This window comes from Glycine max, chromosome 15 (assembly GCF_000004515.6).
Source record: "Glycine max cultivar Williams 82 chromosome 15, Glycine_max_v4.0, whole genome shotgun sequence".
Taxonomy (NCBI): domain Eukaryota; kingdom Viridiplantae; phylum Streptophyta; class Magnoliopsida; order Fabales; family Fabaceae; genus Glycine; species Glycine max.
In genome coordinates this window covers 15,477,227-15,496,058 of record NC_038251.2, presented here as the reverse complement: position 1 = coordinate 15,496,058, position 18,832 = coordinate 15,477,227, and the positions used below count along the sequence as shown (strand labels likewise).

The following is an 18,832-nucleotide window of genomic DNA, read 5'->3' as shown; positions in this document are numbered from 1 at the left end:
TCTTAAAATAATATTTAATATTGCTCTTACTTGATTTGACAAAATCTTCTCACAAGGATGTTTTTTCGTGAACTTCTCGATGAACATGGGAAAGTATATTTATAAAAATACTTCGATGCTTAAGTTAATGACATAGAAGTATATATGGATCAGAATATAAGTTGGATTAAGAGTTGATTTTCTTGAATTTTGATAATCCTCTTTAATAGAGATAAAATTGAATGATAAAATCTCAATTTTCTTTCCAAGACAATGTAAATAGGAGAAATATAATTTCATCTTATCTTAATTAAATATACCAAATCTTCTAAAACTAAATAGTCTACTTGATCGACTATCGAGTACCAAGGCTTATCATAAGTAATAGAAATATTAATCCTCAATTTATAATTTGTTACAGATTTGTACATATAGAAGCCCAAGTTAAGAAGTAAAGTAGTGCTTTACATATTTTTTTTTCTTGATAAGTACAAATTGAATAAGAAGTAAAGTAGTGCTTTACATATTTTTTTTTCTTGATAAGTACAAATTGAAAACAAATAGTAAGATATTTATCATAAATCATGCACATGCTCGACATGTAATTTGGAAAACAAATAACAAAATATTAAATATTTGAAATTCATGAACGTAAATGTTGGGAGATAAATTTTAGTACATCTCAACACATTTTTCGGACATAAATTTAGCAACAAAATAATAATTACAACAAGATATACTCCTTTATCTTGGTCAACTCAATAAAAGACCTAAAAAAATTTCATGGGCCAGGCCCAACAAAGATGTAACGCACACGAACCTTTCCTTACCCGAAAAACAAAAATAATTGTCCCCTTGAAATTTGGAAATTTGCAATGGCAGTGGAAATTGAAAATGGAGGGAAAGCAAACCCTAATTCATTGCACCAATATAAAATTAAATAAAAAGAAGAAAAAAAAAGACATTCCAGTTTACTACTGTTTTGAAAAAAAAGACGCACACCAACCTTTCCTAATTCACACTGCACACTTCATTTCTGAACAAAAAAAATAAAAATTATTCCTGTTTTAGTGCTTCTTTCTTATCCATGGCGAGTCTGCTTCGGAACGCTAACACATCCCTCCTCAAACGTTCTCTCTTCCACTCCGACCTTCTAACGGTGATGCATTACATGCTTTATATTTTCATTTTTTTTAAAGAATATACCCTTTTTTAAATGAAAATTGTTTTTTTTTGGATTGGTGCGTGAATGAATGATGATGATTTTTTTTTTTGTACCCTTTTGGTTGCAGCGCTTTTGCTTTAAACCGGGAGTGTTGGGCACGTCTCAAGTTTTAAGCTTTTCAACTCGTAAGGGTTTTTTCAAAGTGTCATTTTTCTTTTATTTTCTAACATAACTGTCTGTTGGAACCACCAATATTTGTTCATTTAGTTGTGTTGACTGTTGAATTAGTAGATAGTTGTTGCTGTGAACCAAACAGGAGCAGAAAAATGTGCATTTTTTTTTATTGTTTATTGCATGATTTTGTGCATTTTAGTCATAGTAAGCACAGTTACTGGCTTAGGGGTTGCTGCTTTTTTCATCGTGCAAGATTTTTGTTTTTACTGTTTTTTTTTTGTTGCTTTTTTTAGAGTTTGTGCTGATTTTAAGTTGATGATGTTTTTAATTTTTTATACTCTTGAAGGTAAAAGGAGGTCTAAATCAGATGGAAGTGACTCAGGTGAAGAGAACATGTCTAAGAAAGATATGGCATTACAACAAGCTATTGATCAAATCACATCTGCATATGGAAAGGGATCTATCATGTGGCTTGGTCGTTCCATGGCACCAAAAAATGTACCTGTGGTGTCTACTGGTTCTTTTGCTCTGGATATAGCACTTGGGGTTGGAGGTCTTCCAAAGGCAAGTCTTTGTCTTCTGTTGTACCTGAACCGATTTGAACTCTCTCTCTCTCTCTCTTAAATATATTGAATAAGTGCTCTTGCTGATGACAAGGTTCTTGTTTGGTTTGGGGTGGGTGGGTTAATTTGTTAATTTTCCATACATATTTCTTTTGTGTATTTGGTTTGGGGTGGGTGGGAAAGTTTTATCGGACTGCGGTAAGACCGGTGATTTTGTACGGAACAGAATGTTGGGCGGTCAAGAGCCAACATGAGACTAAAGTAGGTGTAGCGGAGATGAGGATGTTGCGGTGGATGTGTGGTAAGACTCGACAGGATAAAATTAGAAACGGAGCTATTAGAGAGAGGGTTGGAGTAGCGCCTATTGTAGAGAAGATGGTGGAAAATAGACTTAGGTGGTTTGGGTATGTAGAGAGAAGACCGGTAGACTCTGTAGTGAGGAGAGTAGACCAGATGGAGAGAAGGCAAACAATTCGAGGAAGAGGAAAACCCAAAAAGACTATAAGAGAGGTTATCAAGAAGGATCTCAAACTTAATGATTTGGATAGAAGTATGGTACTTGATAGAACATTATGGCGGAAGTTGATCCATGTAGCCGACCCCACCTAGTGGGATAAGGCGTTGTTGTTGTTGTATTTCTTTTGTGTATTTGCCAATTACAATTACACAATTTTATCTGTTCTTTTTGAAAATATTAATGTATGTTTCAGTTTATAAGGCCATTATCTCTTGTTAATGTTCTTAACAGATTGTTTGGGTTTCAATAGTTACTTTGCAAAGTATGTTTCTGGTCATGAGATGTGGTTTCAATAGTTTAGTTTTTGTATATTGTGAAAAAGCAATGAGAGAAACAATCTTATGTTTCGTCATGATAGAACCTGCAGATTGCAGATTGGCATGTGAGGAATTGGATCATTTGATGGATTTGAGCCCAAAGAAGCCTGTAGTTTGGAGACTTTATTCTAGAAGAAAGCCCCGCCAGGGGAGAATTAGTTAGTGACATGGCAGTTGGTACCACATTTGGGGGAATTCTGTCAGAATATTGGATTTAGGAAGATAGTGAGAGAAGGAGGGAGTCATTGGGGATACAGTATTGCATGGTTAGGAGAGTTTCTCCATGGACGAGCTATAGGCTCTTGTTTACTGTTTTTCCTTGTCTGTAAGAGCTGTATCAGCTCCGTTTCCTATTTCAAACAGTTAGACTGAAAATTTTCTATTATTTCATTATGCAACTGCTTTATTCTGATCATTATATGTAAGTTAACTGTGATGTCTGTAGGGGCGTGTTGTGGAAATATTTGGTCCAGAGGCTTCTGGGAAAACAACTCTTGCTTTGCATATGATTGCGGAAGCACAAAAGCTAGGAGGTTATCTTTATATCCAATTTTTGATTTTTGGAGTGATAATTGAAATGTCTATTGCTTTTGTTTGTATTAGATTTACAATTTACATTCAACTTAAGTAAATATGACCACAACAGTAATTTAGTGATCATTTGTAGGCTGTTACAATTGTTTTAATAATTTTTCCATTTTCTTTTGTGTGGCTGAAGTAATACTTTGGATGGATGCTTTTTGTTTTCTTATTGTTATGATTTTTTAATAAATGTCTAAATCATTTTCTAAAACACTTATTATTTGGAAGTGGAAACTTGGTGTTTTAATCCATGCATTGCAAGGGTTCTTATTTTTATCAATCCCTACTTCAATGAGCCAATTTTGATAAACTTTTCAACAAACATTAATAGGAGAAAAAATAAAAGGAATCAAGGACCTATAATGAATCAATTTTTTTTCGCACAAGTTAAAATCAATTTATTTACCTTAATTTTTTCAGAAGTTCTATCATTAACTTCTATGTAAGCACCTATAAACTTAAGAGAGATTGGCATTCTATTCTCTTAAAAGTCTTAACAATAGGATTTTACAATTAAAAAACTCTTATAAGTTAGAGGGTAATCCTAGACCAATAATTTGTAGGTGCTTCCAGATTTTCAGTTGGATAAACAGGGTTGTATCCTAACCTCCCCAATTGTCATACTTTTTAATAAAGATAGAAGAGTTTGTTTGTATAATTTAAATTTTACAGAAAAGTTATCTTTGGGGGCTATGTTAATTCTGGCTTATATTCCCATAAGTTTAATGATAACAAGATGGATGTATATTTTTGGTACTGTTTAACTTCTTAATAGTATATCTGTTAATTAATTTGTTTGTATCATGCAGGCTACTGTGCCTTTGTTGATGCTGAGCATGCACTTGATAAGACACTTGCAGAGTCAATTGGTGTAGATACTAAGAACTTGCTTCTCTCACAACCCGATTGTGGTGAACAAGCACTTAGCCTTGTGGATACCTTAATCCGGAGTGGTTCAGTTGATGCAATTGTTGTTGATAGTGTAAGTATGGAACTCTGCATGTTTTGTTTTTATTAATACTTATGTGTGTGATTGTTGATTGTCTCTCCATGTGCACATGGTGTGAAAGTATTAATTCACCCTATTAAATGCTTTAAATCATGGTAGTTGAATCAGGATTCTAATCGTGAATCAGAAGGCTCATTTTCTAAATCGTGAATCGAAAGATTCACGATCAATAACAAAACATAGCATATGCAACTAACAAAAACATATTAAAGCACATATTCATGATCAATAACTAAACAAACGTAACTCTAGGAGCCATAGTTTTGTTAAGTCTGAGTTTGTAAAGCCTTTATTTTAGTAGAATAGAAATGAAAGCAATTAAATAGCTATATAAAGTACATGTATTAAATGAGTGAGCAACAAATAAATATTGGAGTAATCAAATAGGATAAGTTCAGAAGTGTTCTTCCAATTCATTTTCATTTAATAATTTAAGCTTGATATGGTTTTTGAATGTTTTCATGAGAATTGGTGAAAGAATACTAAAATAAGAATCCTTGAATGTTGTGAATCATAAGATGCAAGATTCACATGATTCATTCATGTATTGTAAGATACAAAGTCTTTTAAGATTCATCTTAGGATACATATTGGTAGATAGTTGAATTGTATCGAATCGTAAGATTCTGATAACTATCTTTAAATTACTTAAAAAAGTAAATATTGAATGACTTTTGTCATGTGTCAGTATGTATGTATATAATGAAATAATCCTAATGTAAGTTACGTACTTGGAGATCTTTGTTCTGCCTGTATTGTGCAGCAAATAATGTGTTTGATTGTAGGTTCTTGGGAGCCTGAAATATGTGATGTGGATACTGTTCCGGAAATGACACATTTTTTAGCATAGACAGCCTAATTTTAGTTGTTAAAATATTTTACTATATATATATATATATATATATATATATATATATATTTCACTGGTATGATGAGGGAAGCAGCCCAAAAAAATCTCTATAGAAGCTTCCTAGTTGGAAAGAAGAAGGAACCTATCAATATATTGCAATATGCTGATGATACTGTTTTTGTGGGTGAGGTTGCTTGGGAGAATGTCTATGCTGTAAAGGCCCTACTTAGAGGCTTTGAACTGGCTTCTGGTTTAAAGATTAATTTTGCTAAAAGTCAATTTGGGATCATAGGAGGTGGAGTTACCTGGGGTTTGGAAGCAGCTCATACCCTGAATTGTAGACAAATGGATTATCCTTTTCACTATTTAGGCATCCCTATTGGTGCCAATCTTTCTAGCCAGCTGGTGTGGGAGCCTCTCATTACTAAATTCAAATCTAAATTATCCAAATGGGCCCAGAAAGATATATCCATGGGGGGGAAGGTTACACTTATCAACTCTGTCCTGAATGCTCTTCCAATTTACCTTCTATCCTTTTTCAAGATTCCTCAAAGGCTAGTCCAAAGACTAATAACCTTACAAAGGAATTTTCTGTGGGGAGGAGACAATGTTCATAACAAAATTCCTTGGGTGAAATGGGCTGATGTTTGTCTGCCCAAGATTGATGGGGGTCTGGGAATAAAGGATATTTCGAAATTCAATGTAGCTTTGATGGGTAGATGGATATGGGCCTTTGCATCTGGTCAGTAGCAGCTTTGGGTAAGAGTTTTAAACTCTAAATATGGTGGTTGGTCAGAATTCCAGCATGATACAGACAAGAGGGGATATTCCCATTGGTGGAGGAACCTTAGAAAGTTATACCATCAGTCGGATCCCAATATTTTCAAATATAATTTGACTTGGAAGGTTGGGTGTGGGGAAAGAATCAAATTCTGGACAGACAAGTGGCTAGGGGAAGACTACACTCTTGAACAGAAATATAATCAGCCTTTTCTGATTAGTAGACAGCAAAAATCTCTCATCTCAAACATGGGTGATTTTAATCATGATAGTTGGGGGTGGGACCTCAGGTGGAGGAGGAATTTATTTGATCATGAAAGTGATTTAGCTGTGCAGTTTATGGAGGAAATCTGTTCTATTCCTATTCAGAGGCATATTAAAGACTCTATGCTGTGGTTGGCTGAACCCCATGGTCAATACACTACTAAATCAGCTTACAGTCTATGCACTAACCCCAGCACAATAAGTTCAGATGGGAAGATCTATAAGACCATTTGGAAGCTGAAAATCCCCCCTCGGGCAGTGGTTTTCTGTTGGAGGCTTCTTAAAAATAGACTCCCCACCAAGGACAATCTTCTAAGAAGAAATATCATTATCCAGGAAGATAACTGCCCTTTGTGTGGAAGTGTACAGGAGGATGTGGGTCACTTATTTTTCAATTGTAATCTGACAAAAGGTTTGTGGTGGGAAGCTATGAGTTGGATCTGGGTAGTAGGTCCCCTTCCAATCACCCCTAAGTGCCACTTTATTCAATTCTGTGAAGGCTTTGGGGAACCTGTGAATCATACTACAAGGTGTGGGTGGTGGATTGCCTTAACTAGCTCTATATGGCAGCATAGGAACCAACTGATTTTCCAAGGAAAACCTTTTGATCCCTATAAAGTCATGGATAATGCTATCTTTTTAGTTTTGTCCTGGCTAAAGGCTAAAGAAAAAGATTTCAATATCAGCTTCAACCATTGGTCTTCCAATATATCGAATTCCTTTGGATAGTTTGTCTGGGCTTTCATACTCTTGTTATACTAGGGTGGGCTGTTATTTGGAGGGCAGCACTTAGGTGCCTTGTAATCTCTATTTCTGGTACCACTGGTACTGGTTTGCCTATTAATAATATATATATATATATATATATATATATATATATATATATATATGTATATGTATTATATAAACGTTTTTAGCTTTGATATGTTCTGGAACTTGAGATGATTTCATTGATATCTTGTTTTACTGGGTTAATGTTCTTAACTTACATAAGTTGTGTTAGTGTCTTCAACTTTTTGCTATGTTTCCATTTATAGGTAGCTGCTCTTGTTCCTAAAGGCGAGCTTGATGGGGAGATGGGTGATGCTCACATGGCAATGCAGGCTAGGTTGATGAGCCAGGCTCTTCGGAAATTGTGCCACTCCTTGTCACTTTCACAGTGTATATTAGTTTTTATAAACCAGGTATCAGCTACAGTTTCATTTGTCTGTCATCATGTTTTTCCTATGACAATTTGTGAATATTTATTTATTTAAGTAGAGCAATTTAACATGCATAACAAATTTATGTTTGGGTTGGGCTAGTCTGATGTGTACTAATTCCATCTTGGTCCATGACTATATTTTCTGGACCTTCTGTGCCAGAGTGGTTCACTTTCCATTCAGTGATTGAGGTTGGGCTTGGTTAGTGTCTGACAGCCAATGTGTTGTTAGGTTTGTTATTGTGAGTTTGCTGTTGTAATTTGTATATGTTTTATAAACTGGATTGTTATGGTGTAATTAAATGCTTGTTCCCTTTCTAGCTTTGTTTTGCTGGTGTTTTTTCCTATTTAATGTCATTTTGCCAAGCTACATTTCACTCTTTTTCCTAATAAATTGAAGGTTAAATGATGTATTTGGTCCTTTAGCTTATTTTTTTTTAGTTCAGTTTGGTCCTTTATCTTTTAAAAAGTTCAATTTGGTCTTCTATCTTATTTTTTTGGTTCAGTTTAGTCCTTCATCTTTATAAAAAGTTTATTTGATCCGTTATCTTTTTTTTTTTGTTTTAGTTTGATCCTTTAACTAATTTTTTTTGTTCAATTTGGTCCTTCAATCCATCTAAGACTGACTTTGTTAATCATTTAAAAATGAACTTATTTAGTTCAGTTTTCTCCCCTTCCCCTCCACTTGATTTTTAACAAAAAAAGTTCATTCTTAAATAAATGATTAACGACGTTAATCTTAAATGAATCGAAGGACTAAATTGACCAAAAAAAAGATAAATGACCAAAATAAAATTTTTAAAAAATAAAGGGCTAAACTGAACCAAAAAAAAAAAGCTAAAGGACCAAATTGAACTTTTTAAAAGATAAAAGACCAAACTGAACAAAAAAAAAGATAAAGGATCTAATTGAATTTTTTAAAAGATAAAGGGCTAAACTGAACCAAAAAAAGATAAAGGACCAAATAGGTCATTTGGCCTAAATTGAATCATGTGATACTGGTCTATTTGGGCTGATGTATTGGTGTGCCAGTTTCCTTTTGCTAGTTAACCAAATTTGTAAACTTGTAGAGTTGAGCTTGCTCTGCGAGGTCTGCATGATTGTGCTTGATTGAGATAGTTGTTTGATCCTAGGGAATGTTCTTGACATATATGTTATTAAATTTTACCGTGGTTTATATATTGTGTAAGAATGTATTTTACCGTGGTTTATATATTGTGTAAGAATGTATATGTATCTTTTCTTTGTGATACAAGTATTTTGTTGAAATTTCTTGAGACTTGAGAGAAATGTTTATCTTTTAATTATGAGATTTCTTGTGTATGCTTCTCCAGGTGAGGTCAAAAATTTCTACTTTTGGGGGATATGGTGGGCCCACTGAAGTTACTTGTGGTGGTAATGCACTGAAGTTTTATGCTTCTGTGCGGCTAAATATCAAAAGAATTGGGTTTGTCAAGAAGGGTGAAGAGGTACAAATCATCTTTAAATTCTTCTCTTTGCATCCTGCATTACTATTGCCATGCCTGTTCAAATAGGATGGTTTCAAATAAACTTGAGTAAATATGTGAACTCTTCTCTTCCCAATGTATCGTACCTATATAATTGTACAAGTACTCTAACAACAGTTAGATTGAAGGATCTTTATTATTTGTTCCTTGGATGCTAGATTGTTCTAATGCTGACCCCCAAACTAGTTTTCTTACACTTAAGGGCCTGTTTGGACTTTGGGTAAACTTCTCCAGAAACACTTCTAGTAGAAGAAAATAAGAAGAAAAAATGAAATGAGCTTCTTCATAAGCTAATTTGTAGAAGCTCTCTCATATAGCTTTTCAAATAGATTTTTTTTAACATACGCATAAGCTAATTATAGCTTGGGGAGAATTTCATTTCATTTTTTTCTTATTTTCTTCTCTAGAAATGATTTTGGAATAGATTATCCAAACAGGCCCTTAATCTTTTGTATGTGGTCTCTGCTTGTGTAATATTTCACAGCTGCAGGTCTTACTGTTGCTTTGAACTCGTTAAGGTCTAATATATGGTACGAGTAATATCCTTTATGGCATTTTATTATTATGCAGACTTTAGGAAGTCAGGTTCTTGTCAAGGTTGTGAAGAACAAGCATGCCCCTCCATTTAAAACTGCACAGTTTGAGATTGAGTTCGGCAAGGGTATAAGTAGAGAAGCGGAGATCATAGAGTTGAGCGTAAAATACAAAATCATAAAGAAGAGTGGTTCATTTTTTGAATATAATGGCCGGAATTTCCATGGCAAGGATGCTCTAAAGAGATTCCTGGCGGAGAGTGATGGAGTACAAGAATTAGCAACAATGCTCAGGGAGAAGATTCTTAATGCTGAGCCAGAACTGGAGCAAGAGGAGCAGGAGATGATTGGAGATGTTATGGAACTAATGGAAAAAACGCTTGATTCCACTGATGAAGCAGCTTCTCGTGCTCCTGCCCCTGTTGCTGCAGAAGCTTAAATTTGCAAATAACCTCAAAATATGGGGTGGTCTAATCTCCCTGCTTCAAAAATGTACCCTACTCAAAAGGGCCCTCACAGATGAAGGAGGATCTAAAAGGTAAAAACAACGGATTCCTTATCCTTCCTAGTTTTGAACACTTTTCCTCCTTGAGAGCATGAGGCACATTACCTTTGTAAATTGAAATTTTTGGTCATTTTATGCGAGCCGTGAGTTATGGCGTCTAAGTTTTGTGACTGGAAGGCAAAGGCCTTCTGATGAGGAAGGAATCAAGGGCCCTAGGCTGATCAATATTTAAGTCATTGCTGATTGCTTAGAAGGATGCTAATCTTCACTTTGTATAATTGTCTGTGTATATGTATTCCTTGCAGTAAGATTTTGCATGCATTTATGCCTCCAGCTATTCAAAATTATTAGATGAAGATCTGTCAGATCATCTTATATCAGTAAATTAGACTTATTTATGTCTTAATTATTAGCTTTAACAAAATTGATTTGATTATTACACCAAATTAGTTCATCAGCAGATCTACTGTGCTGAAAAATCAATTTGTTAATGTAACAACAAATCACTGCATTTTGAAAAGCCAAGAGTGCGCCATATGTGTTTGTGTGCATCAGTGAAGCATAAAAAGAATGTGGTTTAACTGAGGATGTATATTCACAATCTAACAAATTCACGTGACATTATGACATAAACAATAAACATTTCCCATTATGTAATTATTTGTTGTTTCTACTTTCTACATTGTTACATTAAATGTACGAAATAATTTTCGATTAGTGTTCGAATTTGTGTTGGAATTTTGAAATCATTCGTGTGGCGTCAAAGAAAAATCCGCAAACATAAGGAAAAAAAAGTTCCGTGTTAGCATGACATTATAAATTCAAAGAAACGCTACCTAAGATGTAAAATGTGAATTAATTAAAGGATTTGGATCAATTTCTAATGTTGAATAAAGCATAACTTGACTTGTCATTTTTTTTTATTGACAAATAAAATTTTATTGAAAGCCAATTTCAAGAACAAGCTGTGCCCGAAATAGACAAAAATGTTTTTATTAAGCTACCTACCAAAATTTTATTAATAGCATACAACTTTTTTGACTTGTCATTGGGTAGGTCTGGGTTGAAAGATATAAATCCGAGAACCGAATTATAATTGGTTTGATTTGTATTTGAAGTAAAAAAATCCAATTACCCAACCAATTTACTTGGTTTGGTTTGAATTATTTGGGTTTATTAAACCAATCTAATTTGATAAACACCCGTACTGTTTATGTGTCTAGCGGAGGGTCACATGGTCTCCGTGATATCCAATAATTCATGAGGTGCCATGCCAATATGTGACTTTCAATTTTTTTTTGAGTTCTAAAATGAGTGCTATTTATGTGTCCTAGTATGAATTTTAGGAATTGACACAACGATATTAAATTTTGAAGGGATGCATAGCAATAAAAAAGTTCACTCTTTTTCAGGGAAAAATATTCAATCCAAAATAATTTGTAATTGCATATATGCAAAATGAATAATAACACTTTAAAATTGCAACAGTAGAAATTCAATAAAAATATAACATGAATTATTGTCATCGCCTACAGATACTTGGACCTAAATTAATTTATTATGACCAAGTTGTCAAGAATTATACAATGAACAAAAATATTGTACCCATAGGGGTAGATCACCCTTGACCAGGCTGGAAGTCAAAGGCTAGGGGCATGGCCAAATACCACTTCAATGTAACTAGGCATCTTGAGTAGGGTTGATATCTCCAAGACAAGTAAACCACCCTTCGGATAAGGCCGGATACCCCCTAGGTCATGGCCGAATACCTTCGTATTTGATACATATCCCTCGGCCTAGTCAATCACCATCAAAATGTCATTAGCAAGTAATCATGAATTAGCATTTTTATTAATCTTAAAGGTAATACCCATAAATATACGTATAAATATACATATATAAAGGATGAAATTCTTAGGATATCACACCTTGTTTACGTTGTTGATTATCATTTATTACTTTTATATATTATATGTATTATAAATGTTTTTTAAAAATAGGAGTACGATCATGTGCAATATAAAAAATCAGGTTGTGACCTGTGAGTATAATTTCCTCCCTCCAATTTCCTCCAATCCATTCAATATGCTCTGAAATGATGTCACCAGTTATCATCACATCACATCTACTTAAATCTAATTTCTACCTCAGGATTAGTCTACTGTCCTAGTTCCAACGTCCAAAGTTGATTTGCGTTCAATATCAAGGTTTCCGGTATTTGGGGACCAATCTTATTGTTATGACGCAATTGCTAAGAAATTAGGTAAGTCAAACTTGAAATTTTTGCTATGATTCTTTGAATTTTCTGACTGACTAAATATTGTTCAGAAGTAGGGATTATGATGGGTATAATCAACCCAAGAAACAAAAGGAGGGTGGGTCAAAGTTATGAAATGAAGTCCAATCAGTACATTCCGTTGAAGTAGTGAGTTATCTGGATGAGTGATTTAATCGATGGATAAATAATTAATGTGATATATATTAAAATTTAAAATTACATATTTATCTATTATATATAAATATATAAGTAATATTATTTGATTAAGAAAAATTTATTTATATTCTAAAATTTAAAATAACAATTGAAGTATTAAAGTTGATAACACAAATTCACAAATAATAATTCAATAATATAATTACACATGTTACAAGTTTCTTTTGGAGTGTTTCGAAGTTTTTCTTTTTGTTTTTTTTATGCGAAATGAGTTTTAAATGGGTCCGGATCGTTGGGTTTACCCTAAATCAACCGGGTCTGATCGGGTAATCCCAGATCACATGCATGATCGGTCTAATAAACAAATCGGTCTAATTATACCATCGATATCGATTGGACCAGTTCAACCAACCAGGTCAAACCGAATTTTTAAAGTATGAGTTGGATTTACAGTTTTGATCGACTTAAATTTGTATTAACTCGATTCACTTGGGTTAGATATTAATTTTAGAAGTTACATATATTTTACTCGATCTAATTAGTTAAAAAAATAAATGTAATATTATCTTCTTATATTCTTTTTGTTTTTTTTATCTCAGTTGATATGTTTTAAAATGCCAAAGTTTAAGTAATATTTTTTAAAAATATATCCGTATTTAATATGTCACTACCAGTGATGTAGATATTAAAGGTAAGGCATAAAATGCCTTAAAAAAAATAAAGTATAAAATAAGACATTTTTAGTCTGAATATAATAATATTCTATATCTATTAAATATATCTTAATCTATACCTATCAAATTTAAACATTTGAAGGCATGAGGAAGAAATATATTTTAATAAATATTCTTTGTAGAATAATTTTTATTTTCAAGAAAATATATTATTTTTTAATTTTTATAATTTCTGATTTTTCCTATTTTATGATTTTTCAACTTACTTTTTATTATTTTAAATTTAATTGGGTTGAGATAAATGAAATTATTACCAAAATGTATTTAATTCCCACCTAACCCAATCTAATCATTTTTAATTAAATTAGATTAGATAAATAATTTGAAACAAAATAAATTTAACTATGGAAAATGTATTCTATAGGAGATTATTTGTCAGTTCCTAACGTCCGATTCCTATTCTTCTTGTTTGTGTCAAAATATGAATATTTTAAAAATATCAATATAATAATCTTTTTTAACTCCTTGAAAAATCCTATATCTTAGTTTTTATTTTTTTCAACTTAAAATATTTCTGTCATATACTATTTTATTATATATAATATGTAGTTAACAAATAAAAAGAGAGAAAGTCGGAGAATTTGATAAAGAATTTTCCGAAACTTAACTTGACCTTATTGGTGACCACTCTTATGAAGATGCTAAGAAATTACTAACACCAAAAAATAAGAAGAATTAGAAAAGTAAATAATGTGTTTTTTCCATATATGCACGTGTTAGAAGCATTAACTAGTCCTTGTCTGTTATTTCCATCCCAAAAGGACTCAATTGTCTTGGTTTTATTGCAAGATGACCTCATTAACTATATTAAGAAACCTATATATCTAGTCTAATGTTCTGACTCCATTTTTTTTTACGTATAAATTCCTAGGGACAACTAAAATCTCTTAGGAAAAGTGATTATAGTTAAACCCACTGACAAAAACTTACAAATAAAGTTTGGAGTTACATTAAAAAGATGTTACTCCTAATCAAAGATTAAGTGGGTTAAGATGAATTCTAATCTCTAAAACTTAAAAAATGACTTATTGGCACAAAACAACGACATAATCTTATTTTAACACCTTAATGTAGAGAAATTAACTTAAGATTGATGGGTAAAAGTGATTGACTAGGATTTGGTAAACAGAGAAAAAAGATTGGTTTAATAAGAGCTAAATCTAGTATAATTTTAATAATTAAATTGATATTTAGGTTAATTGAGGAAAAAATATTAGTTTCAACGTTTCACCCAAATAAAAGTAACATTGTGATTATAATAATTAATTTTATGTTTAATAAAATTTATTTGGTCATATTTGAAAAATTAATAATACTTTGGAGTTAATTTAAGATTAATTATAAGTATTATAGTAAAAAATAACTAATAAGGATAAAACTATAATTTGACCTAATTAAATTAATTTGATTTAAATAATTTCTTTAAGTCAAAAAATTATTCACCATATTGGAAGAACATTTTATTTTTCAACTATATTTGAATAAATTTTGTTTTTGTAGTTATATAAATTAAACCAAGGGGTAAAACTATCCTTTTATGTAAAAAGACCTTAGAAAATTTAGAGCAAATTACTTCTAGAATATGATGTTAATATTGTAACATTCCTGAAATATGGTAATGATAACACTAAAATAAAATAAGTTAAATGTCTCTTTATGTTTGTGTGAAAGGAACTACGTACGTAGAATATAAGGTTGCTTTGATGAGTGATATGTAAGTAATGGGCCAAAGTCATCATGTAAAAATTGAGGAACCTAACTCTTTTAACAAGGACTTGAACCCTTCTAGAATATACATCCTCGGTAACACCCACTAAACATTGTTAGAAGAGGAGTAAGAAAGAGCATGAATATCAAGAAGAAAGAAAAAAAAGAACAAGAATAGAAAAAAGAAACCTCACACCCAAATAACTAGGATATCTTTGTGAGTAGATTTCCTTCTCTTTCCCTTCTTTATTGTCTTGGTTGTTTCTTTCTTCCCGCTTGAGACTCATTGTTGTATAAATTACTATTCACAAGGTTTTAATGATTATTGCATGATTTGGATGATTAAGGGGTTATAAAATGATGTTTTTTTTTAATTTTAGAAAGGATAATGTGGAGTGATAAGAATATCACAAGAAAAAGGATTGAATTGTAACTTTGTCAACTTTTCATGAAACTTTAACCTTTCTGAACTTTTATACAAAATTACCTTGGTGTTCAGAAAGTCTCGACACAAAGGTTCAAACACTTAAAGATTTCGACTTTCTAAGTGGTTAGTCATAACACTCATTATTAAATGTTTGATATGATTATGAGAACCTAATGCCAATGCACATTTTTTTATGTTCAAAAGACCATTACATAGATAATATATCTCTTAGGTGTTATGCAAACACAAATTATGTAATGATGATTCAACACTCAGAAAGTTGTTGTGTTGACTGCAGTACTCAAAAAGAAATTGTTTAGAATGCTGTTTCCTGCTTTTCATGCACAAAACTATTTTCATGTCTTATGAAAGCTTTTATTGTTTGATGCATATAATTGAATTGGTATAAAACATATCTTGTTATCATAAACACGATTTAGTTTAGACATGTCATTTTACAAAACAATATTACTTGTTATGAAAAACTCTTATGTATGCATTTTGATGAAAGTCATTTTGATGCTCATAACATTTTGATGTAGATGTATCATATATGACAACAAATAACATAATGTAAAGAGGAAGGGAAGAAAAGATTTAATACAAAGATTTTTATATTGGTTCACTTCAACCTTGGGCTAGGTTAGGTCTTTACCCAAATTGATGAGATTTCTACTAACACAACCAACAACAAGTTGGATTTTTACAACGACCAATCACTCGTTGGACTTCACAACATCTCACTCACCACAACACCACACCTAGTCTTGGCTTGGAGATAAGTCGTCTCAACCACAACACCATGGGAGAGATAGTCCAAGTATTCTTCACTTCTTTAGGTGGACTTAACCCACAAAATGATTCTCTTCACTTAGGGAAGCAAAACCCACTCAACCACGATACCCACTTGGTCATGGGAGAGATAATACAAGTATTTATTTCACTTCTTTAGGCTACCCAAGTATTATTTTACTCTAGCTTCTTTAGACTGTCATCTTAGAGACTCTCTCTAAGCTACCCATCTTTCATGGGTTCTCCTTATCACTTCTATCACATCCAAACTTAACCCACATGGTTAATTTAGGATACATACAAATTATAAACAAGGAAAATGTGTTTAAGGGGTTTTAACAACTTTACAACACTCATTGGGGGTGAATCTTCTATGAAGATTTAAGCTGTATGCATTCTTATTGCAACCATTCTAAGCTTAGAATGCATTTGGAGTGAGGAAAGGTGATGAATTTGGTTTCTTCATAGTGTATGCTATCTCTTACCTTTTCTCTCATGTTTTGTAACTGTCCTTTGTCCTTTTATAGGACCAACATGTCAAACTAGTCGCTATCTAGTTGTTATGATAATTGGGTGACTTTTTTTTTTTTGAAGTAGATAGATTGCTTTTAACTTTACAACTATTAGCCCCTTTTGATTAGTCCATTCTAATGTTGTCATTCTAATGATTAGTTTCTGAGCAAATTTTTGATGGTCTCTCAGAAATACATTTTGATGTTCCTAAGGAAGGATCTATTTTGATGTAGGTTCCTTCTAACGAAGATAACATGATATGGAAATGTAGATAGCTCAACTCCATCGATCCAAACACTTCATCACAACACAAATCATTCTAAAGTAGCATACTTCAACATAGGTAACATGTGGAGATTGTTGTTGCTGTTGTGTTAGTGTTCTATCCTTGGTTCAGGCTTCACAAAGTCTTTTCAGTCTTTATTTTGATATTGCACACTAGATCTTCTCAAGGACATTCTCAACTTTCCATTTGTGCATCTTCTAATGTAGTTAGCATTCACTTTTCGATGTGCCTTAGTGTGTGTGACAACATATGGAAAGTGAGATACTTTCAACCTTAGTTTTCTGATGTTCCCTTTGTATGTGTGGCAACAAATGGAAGAACTGATGTTGTCTTTGAGGTGCATTATGAGCCTTTATGAACCATTTTGATGTTCAAAAAGTTAGACTTCAGATCTTCACCATTTTGATGCATAGATACTACATGATTTCGACTTCAATACATCATTTTGATATAGCCATCTCTAAATCTATATTGTCTTGATTCTGGTCTGTCATCAAAGTATCATTCTGATGTTTCCATTCTCAGAGTCCTCAATTACACTATTTTGATGTTGACTCTAAAACAACTTCATTCTAATGTTGTCTGCTCAATGTAACCTTTGATAGATCTTTTGAGTAAGGCCTTATTGATGTCTTTGTAACATGATAAGATTGAGATCTTTAGAGAGAAACACTGACTACATCAACAAATGAACTTCTTTCAAATCTTCTAAAGCTTCTCACTTGAAAGCACAAATGGGGCATCCATTCTAAGCTTGTTCTGAACTCATAAGAACACTTGTTATGCTCTATTCTTTGTATATGTGTCATTTGCAAATATGTTGGCTTGCATATTTTCTTGCATATGATGTTTTGCTTTGAGAGAGTTCTCTAATGTAGTTGGAAAACCACTGAATGTCCTTTTTATAGGAATACTTTTATGAGATGACATGATAGACTTGTACTTCAAACATTCTGGTGTGAGCTTGTTGTAGTTATGCTTGCTATTTCTTTTGATTTCTTTGACCCTTTGAATGGCCAAACTGGCTTTGGTGTATTCATGAAAGATGTAGAGAATTTTATCCTTGACATTTAGGCACTAGTCTCATGTCATTAGGACAACTACAACATAAGCAATCTTTAAAGCATTGCAGCTATGTTATATTGTGAGGACAAAATAACATCTCTATCTTCATGATCAGTTTCTTCCAAGATATAAACCTTATTAGCCCACAAATTCTTCATGAAACATGTATATCTTTCTCTTAATTTTTTATAGGCATTAAGGTAATCTCAAATGCAAATTTGTAGCTCAAGCAGTCTTCAAATTACTGTACAATATCAAGTTGTCTAGGTAGATCAAAGTCTGCAACTTCAGGCTCAATTTTGTCCATGATTCAGGTTGTTTATGACCACAACTTGTTCATAAAAGTTGAATCTTTTTCTTCAAGCTTTCCATAGCCACCAAGAGCAGCTCAATTCCATTTCTGGAACTCTAGATACGATGTCTAGAATAAACTCATCTTGATGATGAAATTCCATTTTGAATATGTTGCAACAATGTTGTTCTTGATGTCATGTTCATTGTGCAAATCTTCATGTCTGCAACATTTTTCTTGTCTTTTAGTTGTTGATTACTTCTCATAGCTTGAATTTTTTCTCTTCATTCAGTGAACATGTTGAGTTCTTTGTTACACTAAACAACCAATGACATTTTGATTCTTCTTTTGAGCTTTTTAGCTTATTGTCTTTTTTGAGTGACTCATGACAATCTCGAGTTTACTTTAATTGTTGTTTTCTACAGAACTTATGTTTTTTTGAATACACTTAATCAAACTCATCAATAAGCATAAACATAAAAGGCTTATGATTTGTGTTCAGAAGGTTTGTCATAACTAAAACACCAAGGATTTTGGACTCAACATAATGAAGCATTTATTGATGATTTTGGTTGATGGTTGGGCCATTAATGGCCATAGGATCTCAAATATGTGATTTTTACGTTTTGTTGATT

At 32.5% G+C, this 18,832-nt stretch overlaps 1 protein-coding gene across 2 annotated transcripts; it reads left to right on the top strand.

Moving 5' to 3' along the window:
* Positions 1–645: 645 nt before the first annotated feature.
* Positions 646–10,322, top strand: LOC100807627 (DNA repair protein recA homolog 3, mitochondrial). 2 transcript variants are annotated; one of them, XM_006597758.4, is made up of 8 exons: positions 646–1,138; positions 1,272–1,329; positions 1,665–1,882; positions 3,161–3,248; positions 4,107–4,279; positions 7,238–7,384; positions 8,736–8,870; positions 9,480–10,322. In XM_006597758.4, exons 1-8 carry the CDS (start codon positions 1,067–1,069, stop codon positions 9,879–9,881), a joined length of 1,293 nt encoding a protein of 430 aa, XP_006597821.1. In that variant the 5' UTR covers positions 646–1,066; the 3' UTR covers positions 9,882–10,322. The 2 variants fall into 2 exon arrangements, with proteins under 2 accessions (XP_006597821.1, XP_014623791.1); XM_014768305.3 differs by lacking the exon at positions 1,272–1,329 and having other exon boundaries at positions 650–1,138.
* Positions 10,323–18,832: the final 8,510 nt, after the last annotated feature.

Coding starts and splice junctions, on each gene's coding strand:
- LOC100807627 (XM_006597758.4), top strand. CDS start 1,067: ATGGCGAGTCTGCTTCGGAACGCTAACACATCCCTCCTCAAACGTTCT. Junction 1,330..1,664: donor AGTTTTAAGCTTTTCAACTC/GTAAGGGTTTTT, acceptor ATACTCTTGAAG/GTAAAAGGAGGTCTAAATCA. Junction 7,385..8,735: donor TATTAGTTTTTATAAACCAG/GTATCAGCTACA, acceptor ATGCTTCTCCAG/GTGAGGTCAAAAATTTCTAC.